We start from the raw sequence: 23,287 nt of genomic DNA on the forward strand, positions 1-23,287 counted from the left end.
AATGAGGACAAAGTACTTGCGGGGTTTTAACCTCCCCATTGTCTGCTGATACGTGAAGATTGATTAAGGGAAGACTGAAAGACAGAAAGTCACTTGTCACCGTCCTCATTTAGCTTCCTAAGATGCTTCAAAGCATCATGGATAATATTACAACCCATGCAGGAAAAGCCTTATGGTTAGAGACATACCATGGCTAATGAATGAATGTACAGCAAAAGGATTAATAAAAGCAAGATGTTGGAGAGCTTTTTTCGGAATACTGTGGAGGAGGAAAAGGACATTGGCTTTCTCCTCTCTGAAGAGTGGTGGTTTCTCATGGATCATACTGATCAGGGGAGCACACTGATCCTCTGCTCTTCCCCTGAGCATCTCACAGTGCTGTCACCCGGACAGATCTCAGCATCCTTTTCAGATGCAGTAAATACAGACATTTATGGAGCGAAACTGATATGAGACACGTATTGCTTTGGACATCAGATTATATCTATCCTGCAATGAAAGAGAGGCATTTGGAGAGCATGCAAATACCAGACCCAGTCCCTTTCCTACCCCCCAGCTGCCCTGTGCTCAGGTGAGGTATCTGGCATTTTACCAAGCCATCAGTCATAGAGCTGCGCTGTGCATTTTCCGTGATCTACTTGTGGTGCCCTTACCTCAAGCCTGCAAGCATGTAAAAGTGGAAGACCAACCCAGAACATGGCCATGGCGTTGTCCTTCAGAGCAGGTTCATTCCCTCAGGCTTTCTGAACACACGCCTCCAAAACAAACAGCGAGCACTATGAGCTCCCCAAAACAAACTCAAACATAGAGGCTCCTAAAACTGAACGACTCCTTCTGAAAACACTGTCTCAAGGACACAGAGAGGGTGTTGGAGCCCAGGACCCTGCTGCCGGCACCTGCTCTGCATCTGATGGAGTCATCCATATAGTGGACAAGAGCATGTGTTGCTGCTCTTATGACACAACTTTTAGCTTTGCTGGGATTTAAGCAATGATCTAGCAATCCACAGTGCTAAGGAAGCAGAGCCTACTGCCTGGCTCTGACTCCGAAGATAACATAGTCATCATGTTATGCTAGAGTTTTCCAGCCTAATATAGAGGAGCAGCAGACCATCACCAGGGCTATGAGGGCAGGGTCACCAGAAGGATGGCACTATTGACACCTTTCAGGAAAGCCAATGGTAGCCATCTAGTTTGCTGCAAAATCAATAAACTATATTGCAAGAGGCACACTTTTTGTTAGCGTGCAGGCTTGCATGGTACTTGCAAGCCTTGACTAAAGCAACCACAACACAGAGCCAGCCCTTGCTCGTCTGATCTTCCACAGAGGAAAAGCAGTGAGAAGCATACAGTAGTTCCAGCATGCATGAGCCTGGTGGCTTTCCTGGCTGTGAAATAGATGTATATCTTCTCTAAAAGGAGTGCAGCCCATCTGTTTTGCAGTGTACATGACCCCCTAGAACTCCCTTCTAACAACAGGTAACTTCTTCCACAAGTCCCACAACTATTGGAGTTGGTAGCACAAGGCTTCCTGGGACAAACCCTGGGCTGATAAATCAAAGATTCACAGGGCCATGTGCAGAGCTAGTGAACCCACAGTCATGGGGTCAGACCTCTGTTGTGAGGATGTTCACATCCAAGCTGGGCTAGCCTGGATGTCCCATCTGGATCTGGTCTCCAGGAGTAAGGATGCAGGGCAGTCATGGCAGTCTGTGTTTATCTCCTCTAACTGGAAAGGCTTTTTCTCCCTATACAGTTAATGGAAGATGGATGTCAACACAGAGGGCAATTTATCCCATCCTAAATTGTCTTTGAAGACATGAAGATGAGTTCCCACCAGAAGCCACACATTACTCTCTCTTCTTTGACTACTGAGGACACCTAAAAAGGTAGTAAAAATTATTACAGTTGCATGATAAATTGTAAATGTAGGCTGACGGAAGTGTAAGTGGAATGCAGCTGTCACAGGAAATACACACTAGCAAGAACATAAACCCCTACCTTTAATCTCTCTTAGATGAGTTTCTCCAAAACACTTCTCATCCCATCACTCATCTGTTAGGAACTGGCAGAGTGGAAACTCCCTGTGGCAGAAACTTTTGAGTTAAGGCCAATTTGGTTTACTCTTGCAGTGATTTCTGTTCCGAACTAAAATGGTAGACCAGTAAAATGGTACTTTTTCTGCATGTAGATCTCCAAAGGGCAGATGTTTAGTGCAGCAACATTAATTGCAGGTTATATGTCCTTAGCTGTTGCTTCACATGGAGTTTACCTAATCTATGATGACGCAAAACCTGGAAAGAAAATAAATATCCATGGTCCCACCCCATCAAGACTTGGTGGCTTTTATAGAGGGAGTGCTGGAAACTAAAATGAATTTCAACCTCAGTTAAGAAACTTGCTCACTTATTTCAAAGTGTGCACTACCATAATTACACCTTCTAAATATACTCCAGAAGTACAGCTGGATGGTAGAGTGTGTGCGGGTGACTAAATCGCATCATTTGCAGTCCATTATCTTTTCAAAAGCTTTTCATGTGGTATCTTTGGGAAGTGGAGACTAATTGCGCTCCTTGCCTGTGCAATTTGGAGAGTTTGATACTTTGGTCCCAAGAAGTAAAATTAAAGCTTAAGAATCACTTATATCCATCTGCTGGTAGAATGAAAAGTCACCGGTTCTTTCAAGCCATTAGAAATGATTGAGACAATGAGGGTAATGTGTACTTCACCAGGAAATAAGCTAAGCTCAGACAGAAAGTTTGACCAGAAGTTCAGAAGTATGTTTGAAATCTAAATCCAACTTTCTGAATTTCTTCAATCAGCAAAAAAGAAAGTGTGTGACTATCTACAGAACAGATTCAATTTTAGCCAGAACAGCCTCTTTCATGATTTCTATTAGGCTGATTAGAGGAGCTCTGGTGCTTTTGAGCTTCACTAAAGTCACTGCTGGTGTTTAACCATTCTTGTGTTGGTGCCTGGTCTGGACCAAAGATGTTCCAAGAGTGAAAATGGAAAAACTCTATGAAGGCTAAGTTTGTTGCTCATCCACTGTTTTAGAGTGTTTGAGTTTTTTTCAATAAGCTTGCATGATTTAAATGGATGAAAAGATTGATCAAGAAAATGAGAACTGGAAAAAGGCATGTGTGGTACTTCTCACTTGTCTGAAAATGCTGTTAGTTCAGGAAATTGTTGAAGTAATGCTTTGTATGGATCACGAATTAACAAAGTCTAGAGGCTTTCTACTTCTGGAGTTTAAAACCCAGCTGAAGGCATGCCTGAGCCCTTCCAGGGATAAGTCCTGAATAGAAGCTGAGTTAGGACTAGATCTTCAGGGTGGAGCAGGTGGGAAGATATTTCAAATACACAAGCTGCCACTTTGCATTATCTATCACTTGTCGACCTTGCATGAAACAGTCTCTATGTAGAAAAGCCCTTGCAGGAAGCTCCTTTCAGGGTGGTAAGTTCTTGCCTTTTGGGCTGTAGAGCACTAGTTTGAGGCAAACTGCTCTGGTGCTAAACTCTCATCACTCCTGAGCTTTGGGTTGTTGGTGGGTATGGTACTAGCTACCTGAGAAAGCCCTTTGAGCAGGCCTATTAGCTGGGTGACTAAAAGAGTCCATGAACTACAGGAGCCTTTCCACCCCTTTCAAAGCTTTATAACTGGATTCATACGATCCCCCCCCTTCCCTTCGCCCGAATTCAAAACATTTGGCTCATTTCTGGCTCCCACCCTCTGTCCCCTGGCTTGCCCTTGCTCTGTCCCAAAGTCTGGCCAATGCGAACGCAACAAATGCCAAATTGTAATGAAAAAAGTTTTTCATTTCCCGATCGAAATAAAAATCCGAAGCACTGGAAATTTCAAAGCAGAGCCTCTGCTTGTGAGGTCTCCAGGCCCTGAGAGCTTCCAATAATTCAATTAAGCTCCAACCATTTAAAAGCCAATTTGAGCAGTATCCCGGCTCTAAACTCCGCAGTGTTCACCAGTCACTATCCATTAGCCTCTGCTGAGCTCTCACCTCTTGCACTGTTCACCTGCCTCCGTTTTGGGGGGATAAAGTCTGGCACAGCTCCTGCTCCGTTTCACAGGAAAGTCTGTTTTGATTTGTTACACCTCTTAGAAATGTCACAAAATATTACAACTTCCAGACACCCGAGAGGGTGTGCCAAGCATTTATCTGTCTAGGTAGAGTTCAAATTAAACAAGTTCCTCCAAAATACTTGTGAACAGGTCAGAAAAGATAAAGCTCAGATGAAGCAGATAAAATTGATGTTGCAGCAGTCACAAGTGATTATATCAGAGCATTATACAGGTGACAGTTTTGCTTCTTGAGCTTATCCTCTTATTCTTTTTTTTTTTTTCCCACATAATTATTTGTCTATAGGGCTGGTGAATAACTCATTGCAAATAAAGTGTGTTGCAAAACACTGTGTTTTGTAACACCACTGTAAGTTTTGTATATTGGTTTTATGACCTTGAGACTTGAGTGACTTCCAGAAATAAGCTAAGACAACAGCAGCTCCTTACTTCAAGGTCTCTCTTCCCTCTTGGGCAACCTCTACACTCAAATATCTACTGTTCTTTTGTTATCCACAGTATCTGAGTAACTCTGCTGTCACCACAGCAGTCTGTCAGATTGATAGTGATGCTGTCAAGGTAAGAGGTCCATCCAAAAAATGTCACTGAGGGTTCTAATCAAAGGTCTGCAGGACCTGCATGCCAGTCTAAGAGTCTGCAAGTAAATAGCGTGAACTGGAAAGACCAAATTCCCTTGAAGCACTCACTTAATCGTGGTGTCAGAGTGAGCGCTCGCAGCATCACTCACAGAGGCTTGCACGAGAGGGTTTAACAAACGAGGACCACTCCACCGTGAATGCCAAAAGATCTGCCTTGTTCCACCCTGTTAGACCTTGCACTATAACCCTTGGTGTGAGACGTTTCCCACCACTTTGCTCTTGAATCCATGGTGGAAAAATGATTAATAAGCCAAATACTGAACTATGCTTTGTCTAGTAGAAAAGGAAATCAGTAATTCAGAGTAGTAAAAGCGCTGGTGGATTTGTACAGCAGCAAGATATACCCAAACTCTTTTGCAGGGTTTGCTTGAAGGCAACCTCCTCTCTTGCCAATAGCAAAGGTCACCATAAGCTGCAGAATAGCGTGGGAAAACCTGCCTCAGACTTGGCCTGCAGAGCAGAAAGACTGATTTTTTTTTTTCAGCCCTGGGTTCTCTCTTCTCAAGAGAAATATATTTATAGGAGGAATGACGTTTCCTGCTGCATTCTTAACGTGCTTGCAGCTTGGGATAAGAACATGGGAGCTTTGTCTTCTGCCATCTGTTTTCTATGGCAATAAATATCCATTTACGGATTTATCTCTGCCTGGCATGTTTTAAAGTCATGATACGAATGAGTGTTCATGGATATCCATTCAGAGAGGACGTGTCATAGGTAAATGCCAGTTCCAGCTCCGCACCGGTGTAGATTTACTCTTGTGTAATGGACAGTGAAGTTCTGGCTCGGGGCTCTGGCTGTATTTTTAATCTTAGCTTATCTTTTTCAGAGGCATGAGAAATAAAAAAGCAATCTGGACTAAAATCCTGCTGAGCTGCAAGCATCCACTGACACAACGGGGCAGGGTGCCTTTAATTTACTGGAGCTGAGAGCTGGGATCTGAAGCTGGGGTGCAAACTGCACAATCTAATTTAAAATGGCTTTTCCAGCCATACCTCTCCCGGCATGATTTGTTTCTTACAGAACTTCGTTTATTCTGGAGACGGCCTTCCTTTCTACACAGCATCTGTAGTACCATCCTTTGAGCCTTGAAGGCAGAAGAGAGGGCAGACTTGTTCTTTTTTTAATGCAAGAACGCTGCATGTTTTCTCTAACTCAAAAAACCGATGCCTTGTGTTTGTGCTGAGAAACATTCCCATGGCTGGAAAATAGCCAGTGAGGTCTTGAGAGAAGGAGTAAATATGTGTTCTTCTTTACCAGTGCCTTGCAACAGCAGAAAGAGATGCCTGAATGGTGCTAGGCATTTGTTAGACATTAGCAAGACTCTATTCATCTTCCTCTCACACACATCCGCAGCACATGGATACAATAAAGATAGCTCGCAGGCAGAAACCGTCTCACATCAATAATGCAAAGGGAGAAAGGACTACATATTTAACGTGCGTGTTTACTGGTGGGGGAAGGAGACCCAGAGAAGGAAGATCTGGTGGGGAGGGCTCTGTGTTGAGAAATACTGTGTTAGGGATGGGATTGATGACACCAAGCTGTGTGGTGTGGTTGACACGCTGGAGGGAAGGGATGCCATCCAGAGGGACCTTGACAGGCTGGAGAGGTGGGCCTGTGAGAACCTCATGAAGTCCAGCAAGGCCAAGCGCAGGGTCCTGTCCCCCCCAAGGGTGGGGACAATCCCAAGCACAAATACAGGCTGGGAAGAGAATGGATTGAGAGCAGCCCTGTGGAGAAGGACGTGGAGGTGTTGGTTGATGAGAAGCTCAACAGGAGCCAGCGATGTGCTCTTGCAGCCCAGAAAGCCAACCATGTCCCGGACTGCATCGAAAGAAGTGTGGCCAGTAGGTCAAGGGAGGTGATTCTGCCCCTCTACTTTGCTCTCATGAGACCCTGCCTGCAGTACTGCATTCAGCTCTGGAGTCCCCAACACAAGAAGGACATGGAGCTGTTGGAGCGAGTCCAGAGGAGGGTCCAAAGGTGATCTGAGGGCTAGAGAACATGTCCTGTTAAGATAGGCTGAGAGAATTGGGATTATTCAGCCTGGAAAAGAGAGGGCTCCGGGGTGATATTCTAGCAGTCTTCCAGTACCTAAAGGGACCTACAAGAGATCTGGAGAGGGACTTTTTACAACAGCATGTAGTGATAGGACAAGGGGCAATGGCTTCAAACTGAAAGAGGATAGGTTTAGATTAGATCTAAGGTGGTAATTTTTTACAATGAGGGTGGTGAAACACTGGAACAGGTTGCCCAGAGAAGTTGTGAATGCCCTATCCCTGAAGGTGTTCAAGGCCAGGTTGGATGAGGCTTTGAGCAATCTGGTCTAGTGGCAACCCCCCTATGGCAGGGTGGTTGGAACTAGAGGATCTTTAAGGTCCCTTCCAACCCTAACCATTCTATGATTCTATGATTCATGTCACCTGGTTCAGGAGGGGGGCGGTCCTCTTCTGACCAAAGTGTCTCTGTATGTGTTGGCTAGGGGATAGCTGGCTGGGGTTTGAGGAGTTGTTAATTAAGTCAAACATGGGTGTTCAGCAGACCACTTCTGCAACCCCCGTAGAGTATTTTGACTGCCTCTGTGGTGATCCCAAAGGCTGCCCGAGGTGCTGGCCAGGACGGAGATGTCTCATAGACATCAGCATTGACTTAGATGAACCCAACTCATGACTCAGACCTGACACTGGCTGCTGGTGTGCCCATGGCGCAAAACTTAATTCTGCCTCAGCTGACATGTTTGGTGGTCTCTGTGCCATACCTACTAATATTTAGCACTGACCTTTTCTATTTGGACTTGTAAAAGCCTTTGCAAAGCCATCTCTTCTGCTCAGTGCGTGCCACGCATTGAACAGATCTCTCACATCTCAGGCTTTCCATGTGAAACTTGTTCACTTGGGACCATATTTCAGGCTCTTTCACTGCTGCAGTGGGATTTTGTGGACTCTGAGCTTAGAAATAGAGCTTCTGTGTGGCTTCAGGACCCCAAGTTCAGGGGATCTTCCCTGCTACTTCTAGCTGGTGGGGGGCTGCAGGGAGAGACAGCATGATTTGTGCTTCAACCAGGTTGACCACACCACAGTCCAGGTGCCTGATGGGATAGCTCGGTGACGAGGCAGAGAGAACAATGGCAAGGACAGAGATTTAAGACGAAAAAGAGCTTATTGTGAAAACCACTTTATCAAATCCTCTGGCAACTCTTAAGGCAAGGCTCCAGCATTTGCCTGACAAGAAGCCTAAACCACCCCAACCTTAGGTCAAGAAGTGGGAAGGAGAGAAATAAACTGTGAATATGAGTGAAAATAAAACAACACAACTCCCCCTCGACAGTGGCCGGTCACTTGGGCTGTACGTGGAGCTGTTCAGTGTGTGCACACTGCCAAGCCCCTCCAGTGCTGGACATCCTTATGTACCTGTTCTTGCCTTCTGTATAAATATTGACCTTCTCTGACACCTTTTCCTGTAGGTAATTCCATGCTTTCCCTTGCACCCCACTATAGGGTTACCTCCAGGAAAGACCCTGTGAGAGTATTGTTGTTTTTTACACCTTCCTATCACGTGAACTAATGCACACAGCAAAGCCAAACCTTGGGCAGCTGTTGCTCATATGGGCCAGTACGGATAGCATGTTTCCAAAGGGGATGTGTGCGTGCATGGAAGAGAGTGGTCTCTCATTTTCCATGCTGTTATGTGACTTGTCTCGAGGCTCATCAGTCCCAGGTATGGTCTGTGTGAAAGCACGAGACCTTCCATAGGATCATAGACTCAGAGAATGGTTTGGATTGGAAGGGACCTTAAAGATAGTCTAGTTCCAACCGCCCTTGCCATAAGCAGCGACACCTCCCACTAGATCAGGTTGCTCAAAGCCCCATCTAACCTGGCGTTGAACACTTCCAGGGATGAGGCATCCACAGCTTCTCTGGGCAACCTGTTGCAGTGCCTCCCCACCCTCAGAGGGAAGTATTTGTTCCTTGTATCTAATCTAAATCTACTCTCTTTCAGTTTAAATCCATTGCCCCTTGTCCTATCACTACACACCCTTACAAAAAGTCCCTCTCCAGCTTTCTTGTAGGCCCCCTTTAGATGGGGAGGGACCTGCTGTGGCCAACAGCAATGGAGGATAGTGGTCCTGCAGCAGTGGAGAGCTTGCTCTGGCCGAAAAATCACCTGTCACCTTGTGGGAAGCCGCCTTTGAAGGAGACACCAGGCTCTCTGCCTCCCCACAATTGCAAGAGCAGCTGCAAAGCCACCAGACATTGACCCACCATCCTGGGATGTGGGTCAGCAACAGCAGTGCCTCTCCGGAGCGGGGAACCCTGGCTGATGTTACAGCGGTGCTGGGCACTGCACAGAGAACACAAATAAAACCTGTCCCCGAGGCAGGCTAAGGCTGCAGGTCCCTCTCAGAACCAGCATCTTGAACCACAAAGACTAAATTTACCAGGAGAGACATTTCTGAATGCAATCCCCAGCAACAAACAACAATCAAACAATAGCAGACCAAAGCTGTGTGAATAATTGATTATCTTTGGCTTGTTTGACGGGCTGGAAAGGCAAAGAAAATATGTTTCAGGTTGACACAAAGTTATTCTGCTTTCTCTTCCACCAAATGGAGAAGGAAGAAAAACAAACAAAAAGCTTTGTGTTTAACTGAAACAGCTTTTGACCTGCATTTAATTTTTGAGATTTTTTTCAGATCCCTTAAAAAAAATCAAGGCATTCATCCGAATAAAATTACACTTTGTTTGAAAGAAAAATTGGAAAAAAAAATCTGGTTTGAAATGTCCAAAACCAGTTTGGTTTTTTTTTTCGTTTGAGAGACGCATGCAACAGACTCGAAGTAAACTCACAGGTGGCCTCAGCTGCCACAAAACTGTTTTTCAGCAAAACTGATGCCTCCAGCAGAGGTTTCCCTCCGTCCTTTGTGGAATGACTCCAAGCCACTCTGGGCTTGCAGAGCTTCCATCTGTGCCACCAGGCACGGACCAGTGGGTGCAGCACCCCTCGCCCACCCCTGCGGCACCAGGATCAAACCCAGGAGCGTGCAGACCGTGTCCATCCCCTTCGGCTGAGCATCTTTTCAGGGGATATCAGACAAGCAGAGGGGGTGTGCAAGGTGCCCCCTTGCAGAGGCGGCGTGCAAGGCGAAGGCAGTCTGACGTGCGCAGCGTGAGCTCGGCGTGCACTCAGTGTGTGCTCCACAGGTGTGCACCACTTGCTGAGCTGCGACCCGTGTCCCAGCCACCACCCCTTTGCCAGCCTGTCAATCCTTCGAAACGACAGGACCCTCCTGGGTGCTGGTGCCAAGGCGATCGGCTTTCAGGACATTAATGACATAATTATGGCTTCCCCGGGACCCGCCGCTACGCCCGTCACAGCAAACAAGTAACAGCATCTCCTTGGCTAGCCAGGGACCGCTGGCCCCGCAGCATCACGTTGGCTGGCACCCACCAGAGCAACGTGTCGTGCACCGTATAGTCCATATGTGACACCGCTGCTCGCTATACATCTCTGCTGGGACAGATCCTGGCAGGCGTCTGCGTCTACGTTTGCTCATACAGAGCCCTTCCACATCACCCTGAGCTTTCCACTGGTTTTCATCATCTGACATTATTATTATTTACTCCCCGCTGCGACAGGTCAGTGCTGCCGTTTGCCCTCACGCTGTCTTAATGAGTATTGATTATTAGAAATGATCCTTTTCGGAAATTATTACCTCCAAATATGATCACAGAACCTTTAACTAGTTTTAATTGCTGCATGTTGTCTTATTGTTCCTGCTGGCACCAATCTCTACTCCAAGTTATCGCACAGCCTCTGACTAGTAATAATTCCCATTCATCACCATACAGGTCCCACCAATAGTAATTTCTACACACCGTGACATAACCCCTATTTGCTCTGACTACTAACAGGGCAGACAACTGCTATCGAATGGTATCCTTCTCATCCTCTGGGCATGCATTCAGGACAAAGAAATCATGGCTTACCCTTTCCACACTGCGTCTCCTCAGTGATCCATATGGTATTTTGAACAAAAGTCTTCGGGTCCTACCCGGAGTCACAGCTGTCTGTACTACCATAGTGCAGAGCTACCTCGTGCGTGTGTGTGCGTGTGTGTGCGAGAGAGTTCACAGCACACACAGGCTTCTTTTGAAATAACTTACAGTCTCATCTAGATTTCCCAACTATCAAATAGCGGAGTGGGTTTTCACATCAGACCATATGAGTCAAGATGTGGCTTGTTTGAAAGAAGGAGGGGGGAAAAGGGAGGGGGGGAAAAAAAAAGGAAAACCCAAGCCTTGTAACCTTAACAACATGCTTCAAGCGGCGTATCTTTAGCTTCCTTCTGTTTCTCAGTGGAGTTTGCTCAGCAGGATTGCTGTGTCACAGAGGTGGAAGAATTGAGCTTCTGGGGAGAACGTTCCAAAAATGTCAAGCTCGCTTCTTGTTGCTACAGATGGTAACCAGGTCAGTTGTCTAATCAAAGCTCTATCAGAGTTATTATACATTTTGCCACGTGACTGCAGACCCCTCTGGTTTGCTGTACAGTAGATCACATGTTCACCTTAAAAAGAATATCTGGTGTATCACCATCTGGTGCAGAGATTAATGTTAAATCCTACGTTCAGATATTCCTCTCTCCTAGATGTTGGAAGGCACATACCCAGAGCACAGGATTCGAGCAGATCCTCTGGGCTGCTCAGCTCAACACAAGCACCCACCGGGTCAGTCTGCGCGGTCTGTATGCTGCAGCACGTGTGAGTACAAAGAACAGACATTACCACTCACACTCACATCTGTACACATACGTATCAGTGAAAACCTGCTTGGTGATGCCCGCAGCTTCTAAGCATACTTAGAAAAATTATTGTATTAGAGCTGTCTATAACTGTGAAGTGTTGTCCTCACAAAGTCTGTCTGAATGTCTACTGTTTTTTTTTCTCTTATAAAACCACATTAGAGACTAGTAGACAATAATATTTCCTTTCTTTGGGAGAGAAGTTTGAAACTATATTTACACTTTAAATTGTACATGAGCGTTTTGGAAATGGGAAGGATTCTTTCCCTTCTCACAGGCTTTTTGCAATACCAGGAGTTGTCCCAAAGCAGCCAGGTATGATTCTGTGTTTTTAGAGTGCGTTTTGGATGCTGTGCTCATTTCCATGCTCAGTTATCTACACCGGTCCAGACGCAGTTAAGAGTTACCGTGTGCGAAGTGGGAGCTTCTCAATCCACCAACTCCATAGTGGTATTCTGAATCTGCTTAATAAAACGGAAAAGATTTTGGCCCACGCTCTTTTCCTTGGAGCAGTCTAGCTGGGAGAGCAAAATCTGCTGAGCTGCGGAGCCAACCCCTTCCTCCATGTATTGTTCTCATTTTAATGCAAAACTAAAAATACTTTGTTTTGATTGAAGTCCAAAAGCCAGGATGAAGGTGTAAGGGACATGACATTAAAGCAACCGTTTAAAACAAAGAAGAGAAACTCTGTATCTGCTCAGCGTATGCACATACATTAAAACCAGTCAAAGAAAAAACCCAGCAGCTTGATGTGGGAAACTCTAAATATTAAAACAATCGGCCTTTGTTCATAATTAATTCCATATGTCTCTTGCCAAAGAGAGCGAGAGAGACAGGAAAAGATGGAAATATCTTAAGCGTGACTGACTTATATAGGTTCTTAATGTGGAGTAGGTGCAGAGTTAGGGTCTTTGCGTCTTACAGGTTTGTTTTTTTTTTATGATTATTAATGCCCCTCTGCTACCTCACAGGATGCCTACCTGTTTATTTAAGCAGGAGGGGGCTGGCATTTCCCAGCTGCCCACAAGGAACCCTTGCCCACATCAGCAAAGCCCTGGGGATCTATCCGTGGAGAAAGCGGGCAAAGGCGACTGCCATCTGCTTTATGGGGAGCTTCGCCTGAGTGAAAATGGGGTCATGTCTGAGTCAGGACCTGGGGGCTGACTACCTCGTATGAGAGCAGAGCAGTAAGAGCAGTACAGATCTCCCGGCTCACCCCACCTGGAGCCCTGGGCTGGGGGGGCGGTCCTGCTCACACCAGCCCCCTTGCCCAGAAGTGTTCATATTCCTGCAGCCAAGGTCCCCTCAGGTCCAACTCATAGAAAGACCGGCCTTGTAGGTAGAACTTTATCCACTAGAGGGGACAAAGAGCCGTGACACACATCTCCACCGATGTCTACAGGCAACCAAGCTCCAAGACCAGAGGCAGACAGTCTGGTGGTACCAGCGTGGAGCACCACACAGACTCATTTTCTCCATAGAGGAGAAAGGAGCATTTGTTCAGTCATTTCCAAGAACTACAAGTTCTTTTCGTAGGTTTTTAGGCCTTGCAAATGAAATGCAAACCTGCACATTGCTCAAGGCAGCTGAATACTAACACAAATATTCTTTGCAGGAAACCTCTTGCACATGTGAAAAGTAGAAGAAATCCATCCATTTTCACGGTGTTGGAACCAGTTCTGACAAGATTCCTGCATATCCCTATGGGCCTCACTCCTCCTTCCCTCACTGTGCTGCACCTGAGGCATAACTATGGGTATCCTCCACAGAATCTGGAGTCCCCAACATAAGAAGGACATGGAGCTGCTGGAACGAGTCCAGAGGAGGGCCACGAAGATGATCCGAGGGCTGGAGCACCTCTGCTATGAAGACAGGCTGAGAGAGTTGGGGCTGTTCAGCCTGGAGAAGAGAAGGCTCCAGGGTGATCTTATAGCAGCCTTCCAGTACCTAAAGGGGGCCTACAGGAAAGCTGGAGAGGGACTTTTTACAAGGGCGTGTAGTGATAGGACAAGGGGCAATGGCTTTAAACTGAAAGAGGGGAGATTTAGATTGGATATAAGGAAGAAATTTTTACAATGAGGGTGGTGAGGCAGTGGAACAGGTTGCCCAGAGAAGTTGTGGATGCCTCATCCCTGGAAGTGTTCAAGGCCAGGTTGGATGAGGCTTTGGGCAACCTGGTGTAGTGGAGGGTTTCCCTGCCCATGGCAGGGTGGTTGGAACTAGATGATCTTTAAGGTCCCTTCCAACCCTAACCATTCTATGACTCTATGATTCTATGATAAAACTGGAGACCTGGACCTGTTATGACACTTTCTCTTTCCTCTGTCTCATTCCTCATTTCCCAGTTGGTACAAACCTGGAAATAGGAAGCTAAACCAGAATCATCAAGACTGTGGAAATCATCTAGAAGCATGAGATTTTGGCTTTCTATTTTCAGAGCTGTTTAAGGTACATTGATAGGCAAGTGTATAGGGTAGTCTATTAGGATCAGTTTGATAGATTACCTATAGGAAAAAACCCACGTTCTCATGATGGTCTTTCTAGTTGTTCTCAGAGAGTCAGTTTAGGTGTTTGTGGCAGATGATGGGCACTTCAGCCCATCAAATTCTGAATTTCCCTCTGGAGAGCCCCCTCTCTCTTGCAGTTGGCTGCAGAGGCAGATTAAGATGACCAGACTCATCACTGAGGCTTCATTCAGCTGCATTGTCTGCAGAGACAATCTTCGACTGAACAGCACAGTAGGAAACAAAAGCCAAACGATTGTAAGGGAATGTCCTGGCCTCACCACTACAAACCCTCAAAAGACACACGCTGTATTTACTAACTGCTGAAAGACGAAACTCTTTAAAGCAGTGGATGCTTTTCAGTACTAATTGCAGGCTGCCAGGAACAGTGGTTTGCGGTAACAATGCATCAGAGGAAAGCACATTCCAATAGATTGCTATTTAGACTGGATTTTTTTTTTTGGTCTTTAATGAAAAGGAGAGCAAAATCATTTACTGCTGCAAAGCGTGTCTTATATTTGCAACGAAAGAGTCAAGTTTCAAGTCAGTGTGTGCCCAGTGGAGATCCGTGAATGGAAACCAGGGACAGCAGTGGCACAGACTGAAATGCAGTACATGATATCTATCAATAAGACACTGTTTTGTGAAACTGAAAAGTCACTCAGAACAGAAAAAAACACTTAAAAATTCTGTACTCCATACGTACAGAACAAACACGAGTATGCCAACAGAATAGTTGTGACTGCCTCATCCCTGGAAGCGTTCAAGGCCAGGTTAGATGAGGCTTTGAACAACCTGATCTAGGGGAAGGTGTCCCTGGCCATGGCAGGGGGATTGGAACTGGATGATCTTTGAGGTCCCTTCCAACCCAAACCATTCTACAATTCTATGATTCTAATAAGAGGAGAACAAGGATAACTTGCAGCTCCCAACAGTATTTTCCATGCTGGATGATATCTATGCTCTCTACCAGTACCAAAGACAAATTCTTCCCTGGAGTCTCAATAGGGAAACCACTTGTATTTGAGCTCTTTAGCAGCTCCTATTAATATCTTGATGGAATTTCTTACTTCTCGCTGTAAGAAATCCTCCCTAGCTGATTTGTTGGAGCACAGCAAAGCAAGAGGAAGACAGAAGAACAGGGTACTGCTTTGGGATTGCAGTCCCTACAGTGACTTAGCTTATGTTTTATTGTACCCAGAATCAGACTGTAAAGAAAACTGCCTCATTGGGAGTGAAAGATAAGCACAGGTTGTCATTGCAAATCCAGCTTGCCTTAAAGTTAAAAACAAAAAAGCAATTTTCCAGTCTTAGATGGTGTTTTACAGAGAAATGTTACGATTACAGTAAACTGGGGAGGGATGTGGGAAATGCACTGGCTGGATCTCCATTCCCATAGGAGCCTTTTTTGTCAGAGCTGGCAATAACCCAGCAGCCTGCTTGGGTGAGAGAGGCTGCTCACGATCCCCAGCCACGGAAGGCCCAGGGGCTTTCCCTGTGTGTGGCAAGGCTGTGTCACATCTGGGGGCCACACAGCCCATCACATATCCTGGTCTCCTCTGGGCAAGCAGCACATGCGAGTGCCTTTGCTGGGTGCAGCAATCCAGGCTGAGTGTGAAGGTCAGCCCCACGCTTGAACAGAGATTCTTGCTTTATCTTACTCTGTTTTGGTGCTGTGGGTTACGCAGTGGTCAGCACGGTGTTCACTGCCTGTACAGCACGTCCATCACTTATACCAACAGAGACGACTGGGAATTTAGGCTCCCGTGACAGCTTTGCATCATGCCATGGCACAGTTGTTTAACCATCTGCAGTTCACAGGCACGTTAGCAGGTCTGACTGACATGACCCTAAACACAAACCCAGAACCAAGCACTTCTGGACTCAGAGAAGTTCACATCTGATGCATACTGCTGTAGCTTAACCCAGAATGCAACGTTAGATGTTCCTAAATTTCCTCATTCACTGATATTCCAGCAGAAATATCCACACAGCCGCTCGTCTATTACTTTTTGTACCTCAGCCTTGGCTGTCATGGGGGATGGCTGGCAGAGCGCAATGTGAAACTCAGGATGGGAAACTCAGAGCGCAATGTGAAACCAAGCTGGGAGGCTGTGTCGATCTGCTCGAGGGTAGGGAGGCCCTTCAGAGGGATTTGAACAGACTGGATTGTTGGGCTGAGGCCAATGGCATGAGCTTTAATAAGGCCAAGTGCAGAGTCCTTCACTTGGGGTATAAAAACCCCAAGCATCACTATAGGCTTGGGGAAGAGTGGCTGGAGAGCTGCCTGGCGGAGAAGGACCTGGGGGTCTTGGTTGACTACTGGCTTGATATGAGCCAGCAGTGTGCCCAGGTGGCCAAAAAGGCCAATGGGATACTGGCGTGTATCAAGAACAGTGTGACCAGCAGGAGCAGGGAAGTGATCCTGCCCCTGTACTCGGCACTGGTGAGGCCGCACCTGGAATATTGTGTCCAGTTTTGGGCCCCTCGCTTTAAGAGAGATATTGAGCTCCTGGAGCGAGTCCAAAGAAGGGCGACTAAACTGGTCAAGGGGCTGGAAAATAAAACTTATGGAGAGTGGCTGAGGGAGTTGGGGCTGTTTAGCCTGGAGAAGAGGAGGCTGAGGGGAGACCTGATTATGGCCTATAAATACTTGAGAAAAGATGGTGGGGAGGTGGGGGAAGGGCGCTTTACATTAGTGTTGGGTGATAGGACAAGAGGAAATGGGCATAAGCTTAGTCAGGGGAGATTCAGGTTGGATGTTAGGAAGTATTTCTTCTCTGAAAGGGTTGTCAGCCACTGGAATAGGCTGCCCAGGGAGGTGGTTGAGTCCCCATCCCTGAATGTGTTTAAGAATAGGGTGGATGATCTACTTGAGGATATGGTTTAATGGGGATTAGGGATGGTTGGACTCGATGATCTCTAAGGTCTTTTCCAACCTAGAAATCTATGAATCTATGAATCTATGTTACCTGCCAAGCCTGCACCTAGCCAAGAGCTTGGACCCATCAGTTGGTGTGTCCATCAAGCCGGCACGTTCTCAGCGCAGCCTCTGGTGTAAGTCATGTCACAGACGTAGACACCCCAGAAAACGTCTTCAGGAAAAGGGATAGAGCAACATGCACCCTTCCTCTTCCCTGAATGCCACCAAATGGACTCTCCAGGAGCTGCCTCCATCTCACCTCTACTCCTCCTCCCCACCCACTGTCCTGTGTACAGTCCTTGCTGGGGAAAGTGGTCTCAGTCTCCGTGCATCGTCCTGGAAAACCCTGGCCAGAAGAACAGCAGCAGATAGTGACTGAGACCTCTGCTAGATGGAAAGACATATCCCTCGTGTTTTAGTGTGCCGGTAGGTCGACTCTTTTCCCACATAACTCAGAGAGACAGTAACTAATTAGGGAGGGAACTTGCCTGACCCCATTACCCTGGAGACACGCCCCTGTAAACATCACAGAGGGATCACAGAGGCCACCTCTGACTTCCAGGGCTTATATAAACAGACGAGAGGCTGTTTGGCAACAGCACCACATTCCCACATCATGGATGTGCAGCAGAGGCTGGATGCGATGCACACAATAGCGGTTGTGCACTCAGCCGGGGTATGACTGTGCAATGTCTCTATCAGGGATCTGGTCTAAAGTCTTTGCTGATCCTGAGCAAGGCAGGGAACGTGAAATACTTGGTGTGTCTCGGTACCGAGTCTTAAAACGTTAGTGGGCTATTCCTGTGTAGTGCTTAACGCTGCCGATTTGCTTTGGTTGTTGAAGAAATAAGGGTTTGCTCAGCAGGGCATGGAAGATACTCAGCCTTGAGCCAGATTTAAGTCTTAAACAGGATATGTGACATATGGAGTATGTCAAACACTGTGAAGATAAATGCTTCTTTGTTCTGTGTAATTTTCTCTCTTTTAAAACTTCATCCTTGTTACGCTGCTTTGATTAATCTGAATATATTGTGGGAAAGCGTATGTGTCTATGTGAGGGAAGGAGAGAGAGTTATATTGCCCCGAGAGAAAGCCACATGGATGGCAGAGACCGAAGTGTCCCTAAAGAAAAGAGTGAAGTATAAGACCCCTGAGAGATGTTAGGAGGGTTTTTTTTTTAAGCCTTGCCAGACCTGGTAAACAGCCTCTCAAGCAAATTTTGTTTTGTAGTTGAGGTTCTGCAGGCATGGAATAATGATGGCTTTTCTCTGGGCGAGGAGAAAACTGTGTGCACAAAGCTGAAAGAGGAACTGCTGGCATCGGCAAAATACAAAACCAATTTGGTTATGTTCTTTGTAGATTTATACAGACAGATTAAGAAATGTGAAAAGTTTGTCTGACTCCGGATCTTCTGCCTTACAGTCTCTCCCTGTAATTCTTATCAGTTTACATTTTATTGCTTCAGCTCTCCTGAGTCTGCCAAGCAGGGACAGCACCCTACCTCAGTTGTAGGAGACATCTGGAGTGGCATTTACCTCTCCTAACTTTGGTTACTTTCATCTGAGTTTGTCATCTGGACTTCTGTTGTCATCAGTGAAGAGAAATGGGCACTTGCAAGGTTTGAGACACTGGACCTGCTTCAGCTGCCTGTTGTACTGAGGGATGAATAATACCCAAAAGTGTCAATGTCTCCCCACGGACTATAAAATAAACTTGATATCTGGCTGCTCTTGATCTACCTCTCCAGCTATCAGAAGCTCTGCTGTGTCCCTTGGTAGCTGTATTTAATTACCTTGCTTTTGCTAACACCCCTGTTGGCATTTGCACTCCCAGCTCTTCATTCTCACCGTGCTCTTTTTGTGCGTTGTTCAGTGTGGGCGAGCAAGCCTAGACTGCTCCACAAAGCTCTTCTGTTCTATAGAGGCTTTCTGAGGGTCACCAGCACGACCTGACTCTCATGGGAGCGAGGTTAGGAGTTATCTGTGGTTGACAGCACTGCGCACAGGGCTGCAGCACAACACTGTGGCTTTTATTCTGCTCCAGGACTCCTCATGGCAACTGTGCCTGGTAACTTGGATCCATGGGATGGGTTCAAAAAATGACTCAAGAAATTCATGGAGGTACGTCTACTGTGGGCTGCTAAATTTGAAAACACCACTTCTGGGTCAGGAAACCCCCAACTGCAAACAATTGGTGATTGGAAGATGTGGGGACTGTGGCTATGTACATGCCCTGTTCTAATATTTGTCTATAGACACCTGATGCCAGTTACTGCCCAAGACGTGATGCTGGACCAGATCATTCATTGGAAAGACCTGGTATGATGATTTTTATGTTCTCATTTTCAGAAGTGTCTAAGCAAGATCTCATGAACAGCTATCTAATTGTATCTATTTAATGTCACAATCATGCTGAGCAACCTCAGCTTTTAGGGCGGGTCAAGGGGCCTGATTCTGCTCCTATCCACCACACTGGAAAAACTCAGGTTGACTCCAGCAGTGGTAGATGAGGCTTTAAATCTCCTGCAAATCGGATGCTGAGGATAAACTGGAGGATGCTGCTGCTGCTGCCAGAAAGAAACTCGTTAGGAGCTTCTTCAAAGAACTGATTTATCTGATAAATAAACACATGGAAATACCCATTATAATGCAAAGGGTGAGGGTTGCACCCACACTTTTATATTATGCATGAGTTGTGACCGCTCCAAGAACGAACTTGCTGCTTGCTCTTCGATTAGCCGGTCATGGCAGCCTGGCAAAGCCACAGGATTTATTGCTGCTATAGAGGTTAATGGATCACTTTACATGTTGATAATGTCTTATTATTGCAATGGTTATTAAGAGAAATGTAACAGCCACCAGGAGTCGATAGTAATTGCAAGACTGTTTGTTTGATTACAGCAGGGATGGAGACCGCTGTGTGCAGGGCTCGCTGTGCAGATGGTGGTCACAGCCAGTTCATCACAACTGTCTTTCTGCAGCCTTCCTTTCTTGAGATTGTCCTCAGTACCAGCCATGAGAATGGCTACTGTTTATCAGTGTTGATGCCGTGACAAAATAGGAAGGTTAATGGTGTAATTACCCTGAGAATGGACAAAGACAACACCTATCTGTGCCAGAGTGTGCTAGGACTAGATCCAAAGGCACACTTCATCCTTGGCACTGGAGATCTGTATCCCAGACATTGATGATTAGATTATTGTGCAGTAGTGGTGGAGTGTTATACTCTGGAGGGAACAAATCACCAAACTGTTATTCTGGAAATCAGACTTCTACTCCTTTTTAAGCAGGAGGACAAAGGATGTGCTGCTCAAATGGCTTCATGTCCCTCTGTCTCAGTTTTCCTATTTGTAAAATGATGAGAAGAGCTGGCATTTATCACAGCTGCTTTTGTTGCTATTTCTCTATTATTAATAAAAAGATAGATCACTTAAACGTGACTTGGCGCTCAGTTTTGAGAGCTGGAATATTTGGGCATCAGTAGCAACCACTCCAGATCCTTACTGGGACAGGGTGGCCTTGTCCACTTTGTGTTTCTATCCCCATTTGTCCACCTTGTGTTTCTATCCCCATTGCCAAGGTCCACCAGGGAGCCCAGCCTCCTTCAGCACCTCTGGCCAAGGGAGCTGACTGTCATTTTGGACTCTTCAGTGTTAGGGTTTGATTCTTTCTCTTTCAAATATCCAGCTTTAGGTCTGGCTGGATACAGGAGTTTGACTCAGACCTTCATTCCTGTTCATCACTAGCTGGCAGAGGAATGAGGCAGAATGCTTGCAGCATCCCAGGTAATTTCCACTGACCTCCTCTAAGTAAGTTATGGTATTAGACAAAGAGATTTAGTTTCATATCCTTGCTATTTTGAGGTTAACTCTGCCAGGACTTGACAACGTGGGGAGGGAGAAGAGCAGCTGTTTCTCAGGCTGGAGCATAGCAAATCCCGATGGTTACGTCCGCCCAGGGCAAAGCAACCACAGCCCCTCTCTGAGCCAGCAAGCCTTCATGAATGTGATTTTTATCAGTCTCCTATATATACACAAACAGATATTTATATAAAAAATATTTATACACATATATGCATCTGTGGAGCGTGGTGGAAGGAAGGCTGAGGAGCCAGTTGTGGAAATAGATGTCTGCAGGAATGTAGATGGAGCTGTGGAGTGTACTGTGGATTTGGCAGGCTTGGTTGTGTTGGGACGATGTCTAAGACCTCATAAACTGCTGGAGATAGATTGCCAGTTATTTATCAGGTGGTACGTGGAGAGGGCCAGGGATACAGCATTCATGGTTTAAAGACTTCATCTAACTCTCTCTTTCTCTCCTGTGGCATCCACATATAGCTCTGTCACGCCTGCCTTTGGAAATCGGTCTCATTTTTGAGGCAGGCTGATGTTTGACTACTTCAGGCTCACTTTTCCACCGGGGTTATCATCCCTTTGACAGTTTGCTTGAGAGTCTGTTTCTTCTAGGTCTAAAGCCACATCCATAATGCAAGGAAAAGCATCCCTCAGGGGGGCAGACTCCACACCCCACCTCACTCCTGAGCGCCCGCCAGATATCACATGCAAAGCTCCCCAAGCATGCTGAGCACGGTGTGTCGTGGAGGGTAGCTCTAGCTGTGCCCGAGGCAAGGCTTGGAAGTCAGCAAGGTTGGTCCTGAGGTATACCTCAAAGGTCTCCTTTCACAGACCGCACAAGAATAATTAGTTTGTCCAGAGGCGAGGAGCGTTTGGCTGAGAGATGCCTCTTGCAAGCAGTGAAACAAGGATCCAGAGCCTGTATTTCTTACCCAGACCCTCTTTTCCCCTTAGAGCACCCAAGGGACCTGCTGAGCTTGTCCCTGCACTGCCTCCCTACTCTGGCCACTGCATCCCTGTCTGGGTTTCTCCAGGCAGCCAAGTCCCAGCTCATCAAGCAGCTCGGTGGCAGCCCGCTGGTGATGACAGTTAATTATGAAATGTCATGTCAGAGGCTTCCCTTTTATCTTGCCTGGTAGAGCCCAGCAAAGCTCTTCAACACCCTTTGGTAATAGGGGAAAGGAAATGTCAGTGCAGCAACAGCTGCTTCTCTGATAGCGGTATGACAAGGCGGCGAGTACACCATGTCCTGGAAGGAACTGGTGGTTCATGTCATACGGACGCGAATCTCTAGTCTCCGCAAAAAAAAAAAAAAAAAAAAATTAAAAGTGTTCTCATGTAATATTAGCTTTTCAGAGGAAATGTTAAACATATCTGCTGCCAAGGCTTGCCATCCGCCCTGTGAAACTCTGCTGAAGTCACTCCAGGTGAGCTCCTGCAGGACAATTAAGCTAAAAATCTTGTCCAGAGAAAAACCAGCCCAATGCTATAGTCTTTCTTCGGTCAGCATTCTTGCAGAAGCCAAATTACATCAAGGTGGGTTAGTCTGAGCTCAGCTAGGACTCAGTTTTCTTTAGAAACTGGTGGTTACTTCTCATTTGCTCTCTATTATAACCTTTCTCTCTACACTGTGATAAAATGGGCTTCCTAGCTTGGTACAGGCTGTCCAAGTGAGCTTCGCCAGGGTCCACTGATCTGGGAAAGGGTAAGTGCCCCTAGGGTCCAACGGGTATTTAAACTAGGTTTCTTCAAAGGAAAAAAGTAAAAAAAAGACAAGGCTCCACAGATCACAATTTCCCAATTTTGTAAGTAATCGTCCGTCTTGGAGCAGTGGAGGGCACTGGAGAATTGGAAGAGGAGCATTACTGTGACAGATGGCTTCATTCTTTCAGCAATAAACCTGACACAGATGAAGATGCATGGCACGGAGCAGGCTTTGAGACCATTCCCAGGAGGGTCCTGTTACCTGGCAGTCCGTCCGCCTGCAGCCCGTTCAGCCCCACCAGTCTGGCCCTGTGCTCCTCACCTACGTACTAGTCATTACCGGGCAAAACACCTGGTAATGGATTGATGACCTCTGGCGAACCCAGCTGCTAGAATGATCTATAACAGCCGGAGCTTTAAGTTTTGCCCTTCTTTCATATTGAGTTTCATATTTACTTTTCTGTATCCAGTAGCAGAGATTATTTTTAGCGTCGCTCAATGGACAGGTGGTTTAAGATCAAACATAGCCGCAAGGCAAGGCGATGTATGAGTAAAGACTGAAAATTGTGCCTGATTGTGTCAGACAAAATGCTTCTGGAATATTTGGTCTAGGTTATCCAAAATTCTTCCTGCCATAATTTTACGGCCATTTTTAGAAGAGCTCAGCTAGCTAAAAATATGGTTGCTCATCAGGGAAAACTTATTTCCTTGATTTGCATAGAGGCTAGATTAGATTCACAACTCTGATAATCAAAGTAAGATGTGAAGCCT

General features: G+C 46.2%; 1 protein-coding gene across 1 annotated transcript in view; it reads right to left on the bottom strand.

The window, feature by feature from the left end:
- Positions 1 to 10,813, bottom strand: part of FRMD4A (FERM domain containing 4A) — a 221,113-nt gene extending 210,300 nt beyond the window's left edge. The window contains exon 1 of the mRNA XM_086609856.1: positions 10,721 to 10,813. Coding sequence (XP_086465982.1) covers positions 10,721 to 10,813 — 93 coding nt within the window. The remainder of the gene's footprint in view (positions 1 to 10,720) is intronic.
- Between the last annotated feature and the right edge of the window lie 12,474 nt (positions 10,814 to 23,287).

This window comes from Tauraco erythrolophus, chromosome 4 (genome assembly GCF_009769465.1).
Source record: "Tauraco erythrolophus isolate bTauEry1 chromosome 4, bTauEry1.pri, whole genome shotgun sequence".
Taxonomy (NCBI): Eukaryota; Metazoa; Chordata; class Aves; order Musophagiformes; family Musophagidae; genus Tauraco; species Tauraco erythrolophus.